The sequence below is a fragment of the Alternaria infectoria genome (assembly GCF_024043175.1).
Source record: "Alternaria infectoria strain BMP 0036 chromosome Unknown scaffold_19, whole genome shotgun sequence".
Taxonomy (NCBI): Eukaryota; Fungi; Ascomycota; class Dothideomycetes; order Pleosporales; family Pleosporaceae; genus Alternaria; species Alternaria infectoria.
The window spans coordinates 289,903-304,339 of NW_026250708.1; the positions used below are offsets into that span (position 1 = coordinate 289,903).

Here is a 14,437-nt window from a genome sequence, read left to right on the forward strand (position 1 = left end):
CAATCGGGGTGCTCAATGCGGTAGTCCCGGGACAAGTGCTGCCAAGTGCGCCGTTCGAGGGAAGAATGTGGGCGGCGAGTGAAAAGAGGCAATGGGGTGGTGTGCGGAGAGGGACGTCTGGCGTCGTGTACTCCATATGAGACGGCAGGCGCGCGGGACAGGGATCACGTTTGGGGCTTAGCGCAGCCGGGGCGCTGAACCATTCCGCCTACCGTACTTTTTTTCTTGCGCGACGTCTGCTACCTTTCACGCCTGCACCACTATTCCACCGCCGCAATCCACGAAACACGACACGTACCGCGCAATGGCTACCGGGAAGGCTTCTAAGAAGTCTAGCGGCGACAAGAAGCAGAAGGCTGCATCGACAGAAATTCCCCAGCTTGAGCTGGTGAAGAAGTTCCTCAAGAAGAAGGGCGAGAAGGATGCTGTCACCAAGATTGACGAGGAGTTTGACCGATGGTGTGCGTCGCCCATGAGCGACAACGATTCTGAGGCCAGCAACTCTGAGGAAAGCGCGTCCAGCAGCGACTCAAGCAGCGAGTCTGAGGCCGAGGCAAAGCCAAAGAAGGCCAAGAAGACTGCTGGAAAGAAGGCAGCTGCGAAGGACGACGCTTCCAGCTCATCGAGTTCCTCCGACTCTAGCTCCGACTCTTCCAGCTCCAGCTCAGATTCCGAATCTGAATCTGAGAAGGAAAGCGCGCCGGCGAAACCCAAAGCGAAGAAGGCCAAATCCGTGTCTTCCTCCTCCGCTTCCTCCTCCAGCGACTCGAGCGACTCCGATAGCAGCTCTGAAGAAGAGCCCGCCAACGTCCCGCTTCCTGACTCCGACTCGTCCGATGCCTCCAGCGACTCCTCGTCCAGCGACTCAGACAGCGATTCCTCGAGCGACAGCAGCTCCGACTCAGAAGCCGAGAAGAAGAAGGACAAGAAGGTGAAGAAGAGCAAGAAGGCCGCTTCAGTCTCGTCATCGTCTGCTTCAAGCGACTCGGACTCTTCAGATTCTAGCGACTCCAGCGACTCTAGCTCCTCCGACAGCTCCTCCGACGAAGAGCCAGCCAAGACGAAGAAGGCCAAGAAGAGCGGAAAGAAGGCTGCCACACCCTCGTCCTCAAGCGATTCTAGCTCCTCCGACAGTTCTTCGGACAGCTCTTCAGACAGCTCCTCCGACTCCGACAGCGACGATGAGAAGAAACCCGCCGCGCTCGAGCGCAAGGCCTCTGGCAGCGACTCGTCTCAGACTCTGCCAGCAACATCCCCCGAGCCAAAGAACAACAAGCGCAAGGCCGGCTCTCCTTCACAAGACGCCCCCAAGTCAAAGCGAAGCCACGTCGAGAACCGATTCCAGCGCATCAAGCCCGACGTCGTAGTCGACCCCAACCTCGCAAGCAACGCCTACGTTTCCTACGATTACGCCGACCGCGCGCACGCCAAGTTGATCGTAACCAAGGGCAAGGGCTTCACCAAGGAGAAGAACAAGGGAAAGAGGGGCTCGTACAGGGGTGGCATGATTGACACCTCTGGCGGCAAGGGCTTCAAGTTTGAGGACTGAGCGTCATAACCGGATATAGATGGGAGACGATTCGCAAAGCATTTTCACGAGTAGAAAGAGGATATGCGCCTTGGCGTGTAAGAGTATGGCGAACACGGAGTTATGTATACCAAAAGCAGCATACCCTTAATTGGCGACACTAGTACGAGACTTTGGTCGACTGAGGGTCGGATTACTGTGTTGAAAGTTTGAGTTTATAGATTTGTACAGTTCTAATCGTACATTGCATATGCACATTTCTAGTTCCATCTCCATGTGCCAGTCCGTCTCAGTGTTCTTTATTTCATCCGAGAAGACTCCGGTTTCGTGTCGCGATGCCGGTGATTCCATATTGCATCCCTCATAACTTCTCAGGCACCAGCAGCAAGTCATCCTCCCAGCCATAATTCCCCTCAATGTCTGACACGGCACTTCGCACGCATCTATCTCACTCCAACCAACCCCATCCCTCATCTTCATCCTCAAGCCTTCTCCCCACCCTCCTCCTCAAACTCCACCGGCAGATTCATGCCCACCCTCCTCGCGCTCAACCTAACCCTCTCCTCCTCCGTCATACCCATGCCCGGATTATACCGCTCCAGCAGCGTCGAATGCATCCGTTGCGCCTGCACATATTGTATAAATTGCTCCGCCTGTTGTAATTGACTTTGCGTGTTGGCATTGGGGTTCGATTGCGAGAGTGTCGAGCGGATGCGCTGTTGCAGTTTTGAAGGTGCGGAGAGCTTTTGGTGTTGGGTGCGGGTTAATTGGGGGGTGGAGGGGAGTTCGCGGAGGAGGCGCCGGTAGATGGAGAGGATTTGGGGGGTCGCGGGTGGTGCCATTGTGGGTGCTGGAGGTGATTAACTTGATTTGAGAGATTAGATGTATCGGAGAGGGATCGTGGTCTTCAGGATGTGGTGGTTTGCCGATGTGGTGATGTTGGAGAAGTTCACCATGCGGAAGTGCTGCGGCGAAAAGATGCGGCAGAGCTTGGACCAGTCGTGAACTTCATGTGTGCCACCACTGTCCCTCCGTCTTCAAGTACAAACATAATGAACAACTTACCACCAAGTTCGCGATACGTATGCCGCAATTGCATACAACGGCTATCGCGCCAGCATTCCACACCCCTCACGCGATCGCAAGTCCGTCTACAGACCACCGATGCATCTCAAGATGATGCGCCCAACGCGAGGTTACGGATACGGAAGCACTGGAATGGCGATGCGATAGCGAAGTTCAGGCCGACTGCGCCAACACGCAGTATACTGCATATGAGCAAGACGGAAAACAATCTGCGCGTAGAATTGACGGACGAGCAAAAGCCCTCTGCGGAGGATCTTGAACGAGTAGCGAATGAACCACGCCCTCTTACGATGCGAGAGAGACGGCAACAAAACAGAGATGGACCCATGACCACCGCACAAATGCGGGCAATGCGAGAGAGCCGAAGACACAAGAGGGAATTGGAGATGGAACAATTAAGAGAAGAAGGGAAAGAAGTGGAATTGGCACATCTCAACGCACCTCACAAACCTCTTATCAAAAAGCCAAAGAGTGTTGTCATCCGCAAATGGGAGACAAATTTCCCCGCTGGTCGTAAGAAATCGTTCGCAGACGAGCTAGTACCCTCTCCGCCATCAGCGCCCTTAGGCAGAAGACCAAAACCCGAGACAACACCAGATTCAGCGCCTGAGACACCGATCACGTCGCTCTCGCTCAATCTCAACAAATTGCAAGACTTCAATTGGTACTGGGATACCTTTCCGCCAACTGTCGCACAGAAAACAACCGCAAACCACTTCTTCACTACCCACGGCCGGAACGCAAAGTTACTACGCAGTGTAGCGCAATTCCGTCTTTTTCCCGAGTCCGACGTGCCGGAAGTGGCTTTTGTCGGTCGTTCCAACGTTGGCAAGAGCTCATTGCTGAACGCCGTCGTAAACGCAGATATCAAAGCATTACTAGCGCGTACGTCCTCCACGCCTGGCTTCACCAAAACAATGAACCTCTACGGTCTCGGCGCCGGCAATGGCGTAACCATCAAGAAACAAGGCCAAGATCGCGAAAAGATCGTCGGCCTCGGTGGTCTAACCATTGTTGACATGCCCGGCTACGGCGAAGGTTCACTCGCTTCCTGGGGAACGGAGATCATGAAGTACATCACCAACCGCAAGCAACTCCGCCGCGTCTTCCTCTTGATCGACGCTGAACACGGTATCAAAGATAAAGACCGCTCCCTGCTCGCCTCGCTGCGTTTGGCCGGTGTAAGTCACCAAGTCATCCTGTCTAAGCTAGACAAACTATACATCCCCGCTGCCAAAGAGATCAAACGCCACGATGGAAAAGTGCTGCGTCGCTTGTCGCCGAAAGGTAGCCCCGAGGAACTCAGAAAAGCGATGGAGAAGTTGAAGTACGATATCCAGCCCCCGGTCGGAGGCGGTGCGCTAGGAGAGATTCTAGGTGTGAGCGCGGAGACGCTGGTAGAAGGGAAGAGGTTGGGGGTTGATCACGTGAGGTTTGCGGTGCTGAAGGCTGCGGGGTTGGATCAGAAGTTTAGGAGGGAGAGGAAGATGCAAGAGGAGAGAGCTGACAAAAGGGCACTCGAGTCGGGTGATTTTGAATAAGCCAGAGTTAGAATCAACACTCCGTTCTCCAACACAAACAAATTTTACAACCTCGCCTTCACGCCCTTCCCTGGTATCTCCGGCAACCCGCCCTCCAAATCCCTCGGAATCAAATGCTCCACATCCCCTAGATTAAGATACCTCGGATGGCATTGCTCCAACGACGTTATACCCAACAACCTCATCGTCGTTTCTAACTCGTCTTTCATAATGTCGATAAAGTGCTCCACACCTTCTTGCCCATACGTCAGCGAATACAAAAAAGGCCGACCCATTCCAACAGCTTTAGCGCCTAGACAGAGCGCTTTTACTATGTCAGTTCCACGCCGGATACCGCAGTCAAGGTAGACTTCTAGGCTGGAGAAGACTTCGGGGGCGTGGCGTCGGATTTCGAGCAGGGTTAGGAGGGAGGGCGGGGAACTGTTGTTTTCTGTTAGCAAACCACTCAATCGTTTTGTGGATTTGAAAAGGGAAGGCGGGGGTGGACATACGTATCCAAATTCCTCCCTCCATGGTTCGTTATCACTATACCATCCAACCCGTGTTTCACAGCTAGCACCGCGTCTTCAACCGTCTGCACTCCTTTCGCTACGATGGGTAGTTTAGTCGCCTTCCGCAGCCAGGCGATGTCGTCCCAGTTAAACGTGTCGTCTATGTAGCCGCCCATGGTGCGACCGAGACCACCGCCTTTCTTGTCGTTTGTGGCTGCGGCGCCGCTGATGGCGGCTTTGGCGAAGGTTGCGGATTCGACTTTTACGCGCTCGTCGCCTTCTGTGATACGGGATTAGTATGGGTTGTATTAGGGAGGGATGAGACATACCTCGTTTCCCCTGCACAGGCCCATCAATGGTAAACCACACGCCCTTAATCCCATTCTTTTCCGCGTCTTTGAGGAGAGCTTCAGATGCTTTGCGGTCTTTATTGACGTAGAGTTGGAAGAAGAAGGGTATGGAATCTTTCTTCACACTGCCCGTAATTTCCTGCATGGTGAAGGATGCGTTTGTTGAGATCTGGCAGCTCGCGTTAGCACATCATCTCTTCCAGGTCCTTCCGAACGGAACGTTAACATACACACTGCGCAACCCCCCTCCCCTCACACCCCCTCGCCAACGCTCTCTCCCCCTCTGGATGCGCTAATCGCGCCATTGCAGCCGGGCTGACAAAAAACGGCAACTCCACACTCTGTCCCAACATCTTCGTTCTCGTATCCACATGCCGGATATTCCTCAGTAGTCTCGGTCGAAACCATATCCGATCAAACATGCTCTTGTTCGCGTCTCGCGTCACGAGGTTAGTTGCGCCGCTGGAGTAAAAGGCCCATGCTTTCTTGCCGAGAACCTTTTCGGCGACGGCTTCGAAGTCGTAGCTATTTATCAGACTACTGAGCGGCGGCTTTGAGGCGATTGATAGCGCGGGTTGGGCGGATTCTGTTGGGGGTGGTTTTAGGAGGTCGTAGGAGGGTGTTGAGGACGAGACTTTGCCGATGCGTTTGCTTGGGGAGAGCGTTTTGGAGATGAGGATCGGTGAATGAACAGAGCTGTAGGTCAGAGAGGCGTCAAGGCCGGCGTGTTTAGTTATTACTAGAGGATGTTAGTAGTGGGTTCTTTGTAATGATGTTGTCCAGTAGAAGACGATGTTGACCCAGCAAGTCCCCATGCGATAGCAAGAAATTTGACTTCTTTTGCTTGACCAAAAAGAGGACACCTTCTTGGATGTTTTCTGCTAGATGACAGGTATCACTCACTCTCATTGCCACCGGGATGACTTGGTAGGAACTCTGTTATGTCCCAAACCACGTCATCTACCACTATCCAACAGTCTTGTTCACTGGCATGCTTCTTGATCTCTTCTACTGAAACAGATCTGTCTGCCACATTGTCAATCATCTTGTGATACGACGGATCGCAATGCTTGGACCGTGCTAAAGTTGAAAGTAAGTCCAACACGATTGTAATGTTCGCGAGGCTGTCAATTGGCGCGGCAGCCACCTCGCTAGTCGATCTGCCGACGTGACTGCGGAGAAGTGGGCCCGGCGAAACTCCGATGGCTCGCTGGCAGCGACGAGCCTCTGGTAACCGCAGCCGCGGCCGACACCACCAACACTGTCAAGCACCTAATGATTACGGATACAGTGAGCCGTGTGGAGAAGGTGTCGCGAGCAATATGCCTGCATTGCAAGGACGAATAGTCGGCCGAAGCACCGCTCCGATGGTTGCGGAGCGCGATTCGTATATGAGTAAAGTTTGTTTGGCAGAGCCGCATGCCATCTCACACTACCCCAGTTCATCAAAATCACAATGCGCATTCTTATCACAGGCGCCGCCGGCTTCATCGGCCAATTAGTAGCGAAGAAGCTGCTTGACGACGAGAAGGCAGCGCATTCTCTCATCCTCACCGACATCATTGAACCACCCATCCCATCAGATGCGCGATCGTCAACACGAGCACAAGCCATCAAGGCAGATTTGTGTACAGAAGCAGATGCTGTCGTTACTAAAGACATAGAAGCCGTCTATGTCTTCCACGGCATCATGTCCTCAGGCGCAGAAGCCGATTTCGAGCTCGGCATGAAAGCAAACTTCGACGCTACACGCGCACTCCTCGAATCCATCCGGAAAACATGCCCAGGGGCGAGAGTAATATACGCCTCAAGTCAGGCAGTATACAACAATTCCGTCACATTACCTGTCACGGAATCTCAGATGCCGACACCAGAGACAAGCTACGGCGCGGAGAAGATGATGTGCGAGTACCTCATCACTGAGTACACACGACGCGGCTTCATCGACGGCATCTCGCTTCGCTTCCCTACTGTCTCGGTACGACCAGGGAAACCCACAGCTGCAGCGAGTTCTTTCATCAGCGGTATGATTCGCGAACCGATGAACGGCATCAAATGTGTCATTCCACTAGAGGATAAGCAATGGCGGCATTGGCTCTGCTCTCCCCGGATATTAGTCCAGAACCTCGTTTACGCCGCTACGGATTTCGACATCAATCGCCTCGCCAAATTCGATCGCTGTCTCAACTTCCCCGGCATCGGCGTTTCGGTGCAGGATATGATGGACTCTCTTGCGAGGGTAGGAGGTAGCGATAAGCTTGAACTGCTTGAGATGAAGGACGAACCTACGTGCAAGAAGATTCTATACTCATGGCCTGCTGAGTTTGACAACACTAAGGCTTTGGACCTTGGCTTCGTGAGAGATACTGGATTTGATCAAATTGTTCGGGATTATGTGGAGGCTTTCGCACCGAAACAGAGTGTGAAGGGGACTGGGCAGGGGAGCCAGAAGATTGAGAGTGTGCAAGTCAATACTGTAGAAGTTGCAGCATAATATACCAAACCACGGTTCATTTGAAAGATTGACATAGTCGCCGTGCTACCATGTTTGACAACGTTCTCTTATGACATCCAAATCATCGCGTAGAGACTATTACGTCTGCAAAGATACATGCCAGGAGTTTTTCTTCGGCGTTCCAATGATCAGGTCGCTATTATGTTACAAAAACCATCTTGTTCTGTGTTGACACCCGTATCGAATGTAGTACAGCCTTACGCACTGTCGGTGACTGAATGCACATGCTGCCCGTCGGCACGCTCCATCACGACCCTGTTCGGCTATACATAAAGCACCGTGATCGGCGCATCCCCGGTCCTCCCCTCATCTCTCATCCAGATCATTGCCAACTCGCTCAAAGACCGATAATTAGCATGCAGGCAATAGTTTAGTATGTCTCGGCCAAAATGCCGTGATCACCAGGTTTGGCTGACCATCATGACAACTGCTATGCATGTGCGACCTGCATGGACGACCTTACCCGGCCGGTAGACATAGCTAAATGCGGGAACCCCCGCATCTCATCCCACACTAAGCTAGCCAACACCAGCAGGTAAGACGACGACGTGACTACATGGACCCGGGGTAGGAGTATAAGATGCAGTCTACCCCAGATTCGTGGGGTAGCGTCACTTACGCCTCCGCTACTTGACTACTCTCCAAACCGTCACGACCGCGAAGTCTTGTCCAACTCATCACCATGGACGTCGAGAAGCATTCTCTGGAGAAGGACGTAGCATGCGAATACATCGAAGCTACAAATGAATCTCGCAACTCCGTCCCCGAGATCCTGCGAAACCACACACCTGAGCAGCTCACCGCTCTCGAGAAGAAACTCGTACGAAAGATCGACTTCCGAGCTCTACCCATCTTGATCGTCCTCTTCCTGCTCAACGTCCTTGATCGAAATGCCATCGCCAACGCACGTCTCGGAGGTCTGGAAGCCACACTGGGTATCGACGATGTCGAGTACCAGACCGCAGTCATGGTGCTGTGGGCTGGTTACATCTCCATGATGATTCCGTCAAACATGCTTCTTTCCATCTTCAAGCCTAGGCTGTACCTGCCAACGGTCGTCATTATCTGGGGTATCGTGTCTGGTGCTACAGGATTCGTACAAAACCACGCAGGACTGGTTGCACTGAGATTCCTGGTCGGTGTGACGGAAGCACCGTACTTCCCGGGATGTATCTTTTTCCTCTCATGCTGGTATACACGGAAAGAGCTACCGAGTCGTATCGCAACTTTCTACTCCGGGTACACGCTGTCATCGGCCTTTGGTGGATTGATCGCAGCGGGTATCGTCGACGGCATGGAAGGTCTTGGTGGCTACCCGAGTTGGCGCTGGATCTTCATACTCGAGGGGGCTCTGACCATCGTTATGGCTTTCGCTGGATACGCACTTCTTCCCAACTACCCATCGAATACCTCATTCCTATCGGCTGAAGAGACCGCTATGGCGCAATGGCGACTTGACCGCGAGAATGATGGTGTGGCAGATGAAGTAAACGAATCAGTCTTCGTTGGACTGAAGCAGGCTTTCTCTGATCCGAAAGTGGTACGTATCTTTCTCATCTTATCATTGCGTGTCGAGATTCGAGACCCATAAGCCAGTACGCGTTGCTAACGTCGAATGCCATCTCTAGCCATTACTCGTCTTCATCCAGACGTGCGCCGTCGTATCCATGAGCTTCACCTACTTCTTCCCATCCATCGTCCAGACACTCGGCTTTCCCCGCGTCGAGACACTCCTACTTACAGCACCACCCTATTTCCTGGCCTTCATCTTCTCGGTCGCGAACTCGTGGCACTCTGGGCGTTCCGGCGAGCATTGCTTCCACATTGTTGCCGCGTGCGTCATCTCCGCGGTCGGTCAGATCATCTCCATGTCAACGTACCAGACTGGACCTCGCTACTTTGCCATGTTCCTACAAGCTATGGGATCTTTCTCCGCCTTTCAGCTTATCTTGCCTTGGGTTTCTGCAACGGTTGCGCGGCCGAAAGCGAAGAGGGCTGTTACACTTGCCCTGGCGACGGCTGTGTCGAATGCGACGAATATCGCCACTGCTTACCTATACCCCGCGTGGAGCGCACCGTAAGTCTTCTCCATATTCCAGATGAACAGCCACTAACTCAGCGATTTAGCCTTTACCGCATGGGCTGTATCGTCTTGACAGTAGCGTTACTCTGCTGCGTGACTGCGTCATTGGTGCTGCGCTTCTGGCTGCAGAAGCTGAACCGCAAGTCTGACCAGGCGGTCGGCTTGGAGGGTGTCGCTAATGGGCCCGGTCTTCTTTTCCGCTATACTTTGTGAAGCGACTGTAGGCACAGCCACTCATCGCATGCCGTAGCTGCCTTTGACATGAACATAAAATTCGTATCTATCTTGACATTACGCTATCGCATGAGTGCTCGTAAGCCTTTCCTTTTTCTGATTTCCCATGCGCTGTGATTAACTATGGTGTTTCTATTGAGCACATCAGTATGTCTGCCTTCCACGATGAGCTCTCTTTCTAACCTTTTCTTCCCAAAGCTGGTTGATTCATGTATGTTGCTCAATATCTGTTCACCTGCACTTCATTCCCCTCTTCTTGAATCTGTACCGTCTAGTTCTACAGGTGGTCCGGGTATGATATGCACACTCGTTGATCCAGCCTCGACTGGAGCCGACGGTGCTTCCGTCTCAGCCCTCCAATGGCCACTCAAAAAGCGTTTCGATCCGTTCGCATCACCATCCATCTCCGATACCCCAATCTCGCCCGAGGGCTCCTGCTCTGGTTGCTGTGCATCTTGCTTCTGTTGTCGTTGCTGTTTCCGCCTTCGCCATAGGAATAAGAAGAACACGACGCCTAGTATAACGAAGATACCCACCCCAACTCCAATACCAGCTTTGGCACCTGGACTTAAGCCGGAGTTCGTATTTTGTGATGTGATGGGCGGAGACGAAGTCGATGGCCCGGAATCTGCATCTTGCGAGGTGATGGATGGTAGTGAAGAGGACGCTGCGGAGCCGTCGAATGAAACACCAATCACCGCTGCAATAGAAGATGCATAGTCCCTCGGGAATAGGGCGAGGTCGCTAGACTGCCAGAAGACGACGGTTGGTTTCGCTCGAGCCGTACCTGTCGTCAACACCGTCTTACTGTTCATAGTAGTAGTAAAGCATGGGCTAGAGCTGCAAATCTGCACAGTGGTGTCGATCAGCGTGACGACGGATGTTCCCCCAACCGCAACGTCGTTGGTTGTAGTGGTGGTGAATCGGCTAAGTACAGTTGTCGTCCCCGAAAAGGTTTTCTCGCAGAACCAGCCTTCGCGTTCCACAAAACGATAAGACATATCGCTAATTTGCATTTATGTAAGCGCGTGTCTGCACGGTGGGAGTTTTGAAACCTTTGAGGGTATAGGTAGCGTACCTGGGACAACAGTATGCTAACCAATAGACATAGTCCAAGCGAATCTCATCTATCTCAGCGGGTTGTTGACTATCCCCACAAACTCCTGGGCTGTACAGCGGCGTCGTCTGCTCCTGCCGATACGGATTGCATTTATAGTAATACGAGTCGGCAACAGCATCGGTATAGTATTGGAAGACAGCTCTTCCGCTGTAGATTGCAGATGAACTGGTGTCGTCGTAGATCCAGCGCGTTGAACATTCTCCTGGGGGCGTAAAGACGGTCAATAGTGGAGGCAAATTTGTTGGAGCAGTTTGGTATCTCCAGTCGGACTTTGGTATTGTTGAAACAGTCGCCATATCGACGGTATCTCGAAGGCAGAATAAGTAAACGCTGTTTTCAGGGAAGAACGGGTCTTAAAGAAGTCCGCCAGCGGCACAGAATTGATCCAGATGTGGAGAGGTGACGGGCATCGAATTGTGAAGTTGATTGGTAGAGTTGCTACGCCGCATTATGCGGCGTAGTCCTTCGGCGCCGATATGTGCATATCATGCAGCGGCTACAGCGGCATATGTACTTCACACACCCAATACTATGGCAGAGTACCTGCAGCCTTGTTGTATGCAGGATGGGCACACAATCAACAGTGAGCCAGGGAAATGACGGCCATCGCTGGATTGCGATATTCGTTAGCGCGACAAATTCATCATAGCGTCCACCTCTTTTCCATATCCTCAACGGTCTCTCTCCCGCTGCGTGCTGTCCAATTCCACCGGCGACCGCGGCACCACACCTCCCGTCCCAGCTTCGACGGGCACCGACCTTCCATCCGCCTCAGCCCTCCATTTAGTATCCATAGGGTGCTGAAACCCTTGCGAGTTACCATCCATCTCCGCCTCATTCGGTTGCTGAAGGCGTTTTCTCTGCTGCTTTTTCCTTCGCCTCAAGAACAAGAGGATGACGACACCGATGATAACAAATAGGCCTATGCCGACGGCTATACCCGCTATAGCGCCAGGACTTAAGCCACCAGCTTTTGTATCCGGAGATGGATCTGCAGTGGTATTGTTGCCTCCGAATGTAGTGTCAACTAGGGACGCAAGTGACGAAGCATACTCGCTAGGAAAGTTCGACAAATCTCTTTCCTCCCAATACACCCCAAAGGGAGTAGCAAAAGCCATACCAGAAGATAACACAGTCGGCCTCTGCAGCGTCGTCTGATCTGCGCAAGTCTGGGAACCCCCTGACCTTGTACAAAACCTCGTTGCTGTGTCAATGCCAGAGACGGTTTGAGTCCTATCCCACTGGTCTATAATTGTCGTCGTGAAATTTGCGAGCGCAGTCCTAGGAGTCGAAAATTCGCCTTCGCAGTCCTGTCCAAGAACTGTCATGGACATTCCCCTGGTGGATACGTAAGCCCGGGTTTAGAGATTCGGATTCAGCCGTGGGCAAACAACCTGTCGCAACACCATCCTCTCCACCTTCGCGAGCTGCCAAAGCGCTGCTCCTCGATACCTGCTATCGTTTGTTGTCTTGTACATATCCCCGGGCTGTAATAAGGCTGATCTATCGGCTGGAGGAAAGGGCGGCAAGACTTCCAGTAGTTCGCTGATAGAAGGCTTGCGATACCCGTCCGACCACCCGGATTTCCATTTGTGGATTGCCAGACAAGGCTATTGTCTCCGCTTCGGATGTTGGTGGTATTGACAGGATTGTGTATCCATTGAGTCGCGCATCCCGGGCTAGGATCATATCTGGTTGTCAGAGGGGGAGGATCGCCAGATGGGCCTGAACTGCTCCAATCCGCAAGGTCCGTAACAATGGCTATGCTGGATACCACCATGCTTGATGTTGATGGGAAGTCGAACTGAGCGCAAGAAAAAACGTTTCAGGAGAAAGTGCTTAGGAACACGGGAACTATGAACTCGAATTGAGCGCATAGTAGTTGAGACATCGGCGACTTGAAGGTTGCGGGGCGGCCTCCAATCTTCCGACATGGCTGACCGGTGACCCGCCTGCAGCCACCAGATGAACGGCGACCTCTCATAACCAGCCTACTAACACAAGCAAGCCTTGTCAGGCGGAGCGGACCCTATCAGCGGTGTCGCGCTGTCCCGCTCGAAGCCACAGAGTAACACCTAACAGCCCTGCCGCATCACAAGGCTGGCCCTCACACCGTATCGGAAACCGGTAACAAGCTGCGAGATCATCTCGATCATTAGTCGTAGGCGCATGGATGCGACTGAACGCCGAACTGGACGCCTTATTCTCTTTACCCACATCATAGAGCAGGCCTACCCAAGTAAGGTCGATGGTAGATGGGAGCACGACAGATGTTGGAGGTGACGATGCAGGGGGATGGAGATGCGCATTCCGGAAATAGAGTGGATATTGACTAGTGCCAAACAGAAGAGATGCAGCCAATCAATGAAGCACAGCCGCAATGGCCCAAGATACAGCAGCGTGCAGCAGTGGCTAAGTGATTGCATGAGGCTGAGGGATGCTACATTGCCAGGCTGCTGTGTCGAAAATGTTTGACGAGAGTCCCTCCAGGCTGTGCACCAAGAAGACCTCCAGACGTCGATGATGAGCGCAAAACAAAACCGGGCCCTGTTTGAGTGGAAGATGTATTTTCTCGATGGTAAGGTGTCGTGTCGACGGTCTATCGCTTCTCGTTCGTGCAACATAGTCGTAAGAGCTTTCTCGCGTTTGGTTCCAGCACATTAATTTGCATAGCATTACAACGCGTTCCCCCTTCGCCACACCCAGGCATGCGATTATTGATCTCTTTCCCTTTGCGTACCATCCAACTCAACAGGCGGCCCAGGAATAATCCTCACACTTGTCGATCCAGCTTCCACCGGCTCTGAAGTCCCGTCTGTCTCAGCTCTCCATTTTCCACCCATGAAGCGCTTCAGCCCTCTTGAACTTCCTTCCATCTCCGGCACGTCTGGGTGCTGTAGACGTTCTCGTTGCTTTCGTCTTCGCCAAAGATACAGGAGGATAACGATGCTGGATATGACTAATGCCCCAATTCCGATGGCTATACCAGCTATGGCCCCAGGGTTCAGACTGGACCCTTTGTTGTGAAGGTCAGAAGTTGGGCTTGCTGGTTCCGGAGATGTAGTGTTGGATGAAGTCGAAGCTGTGAAAGGAACTTTGATCCTTGAAGCGAGCGACGACGCGTACTCGTCAGGAAAACTGGTCAGATCGCTGCTTTGCCAATATACCCAGAATGGTGGTGCAATTGCGGAACCGGACAGGACCTCAGTCGGTGGGTGCCGAAAAGTGGCGTGCTCCACGATCACCCCATCAGTCCCTTCATGTGTTCTCGAGCATATTAACGTTGTCAGATCCAGGGCAAACACTGTAAGGTTTCCCGAGTCACAGATACTCCATGAGCCCCATGAGCTCAGGGGGGTAGTGAAAGTTGTGTAAGCTTCCAAAGGAGACGTGATAGTCTTTGCGCACCAATCGTTCGACTCGAGCTTTGTCATACCCCTGGGTGACATGTAAGCCGATTTTGTGCTTCGTAGTCTTCGAACGGGAATA

At 52.7% G+C, this 14,437-nt stretch overlaps 6 protein-coding genes across 6 annotated transcripts; 4 read left to right on the forward strand and 2 right to left on the reverse strand.

Annotated features, from left to right (window-relative positions):
* Positions 1-304: 304 nt before the first annotated feature.
* Positions 305-1,549, forward strand: J4E92_008862 (uncharacterized protein; the record flags this gene model as incomplete). The annotated part of the gene is made up of 1 exon (XM_051500212.1): positions 305-1,549. The coding sequence occupies one exon, from the start codon at positions 305-307 to the stop codon at positions 1,547-1,549; it is 1,245 nt and encodes a 414-aa protein (XP_051349600.1).
* A 461-nt stretch (positions 1,550-2,010) lies between these two features.
* J4E92_008863 (uncharacterized protein) lies at positions 2,011-2,370 on the reverse strand (the record flags this gene model as incomplete). Its single annotated transcript, XM_051500213.1, has 1 exon — positions 2,011-2,370. The coding sequence occupies one exon, from the start codon at positions 2,368-2,370 to the stop codon at positions 2,011-2,013; it is 360 nt and encodes a 119-aa protein (XP_051349601.1).
* Positions 2,371-2,955: 585 nt separating this feature from the next.
* On the forward strand, positions 2,956-4,155 carry J4E92_008864 (uncharacterized protein; the record flags this gene model as incomplete). Its single annotated transcript, XM_051500214.1, has 1 exon — positions 2,956-4,155. One exon carries the CDS (start codon positions 2,956-2,958, stop codon positions 4,153-4,155), a length of 1,200 nt encoding a protein of 399 aa, XP_051349602.1.
* A 44-nt stretch (positions 4,156-4,199) lies between these two features.
* J4E92_008865 (uncharacterized protein) lies at positions 4,200-6,041 on the reverse strand (the record flags this gene model as incomplete). Its single annotated transcript, XM_051500215.1, has 5 exons — positions 4,200-4,575; positions 4,647-4,926; positions 4,976-5,165; positions 5,227-5,735; positions 5,900-6,041. The coding sequence occupies 5 exons, from the start codon at positions 6,039-6,041 to the stop codon at positions 4,200-4,202; spliced, it is 1,497 nt and encodes a 498-aa protein (XP_051349603.1).
* Positions 6,042-6,452: 411 nt separating this feature from the next.
* J4E92_008866 (uncharacterized protein) lies at positions 6,453-7,490 on the forward strand (the record flags this gene model as incomplete). The annotated part of the gene is made up of 1 exon (XM_051500216.1): positions 6,453-7,490. The coding sequence occupies one exon, from the start codon at positions 6,453-6,455 to the stop codon at positions 7,488-7,490; it is 1,038 nt and encodes a 345-aa protein (XP_051349604.1).
* Positions 7,491-8,193: 703 nt separating this feature from the next.
* Positions 8,194-9,807, forward strand: J4E92_008867 (uncharacterized protein; the record flags this gene model as incomplete). Its single annotated transcript, XM_051500217.1, has 3 exons — positions 8,194-9,051; positions 9,140-9,588; positions 9,639-9,807. 3 exons carry the CDS (start codon positions 8,194-8,196, stop codon positions 9,805-9,807), a joined length of 1,476 nt encoding a protein of 491 aa, XP_051349605.1.
* Between the last annotated feature and the right edge of the window lie 4,630 nt (positions 9,808-14,437).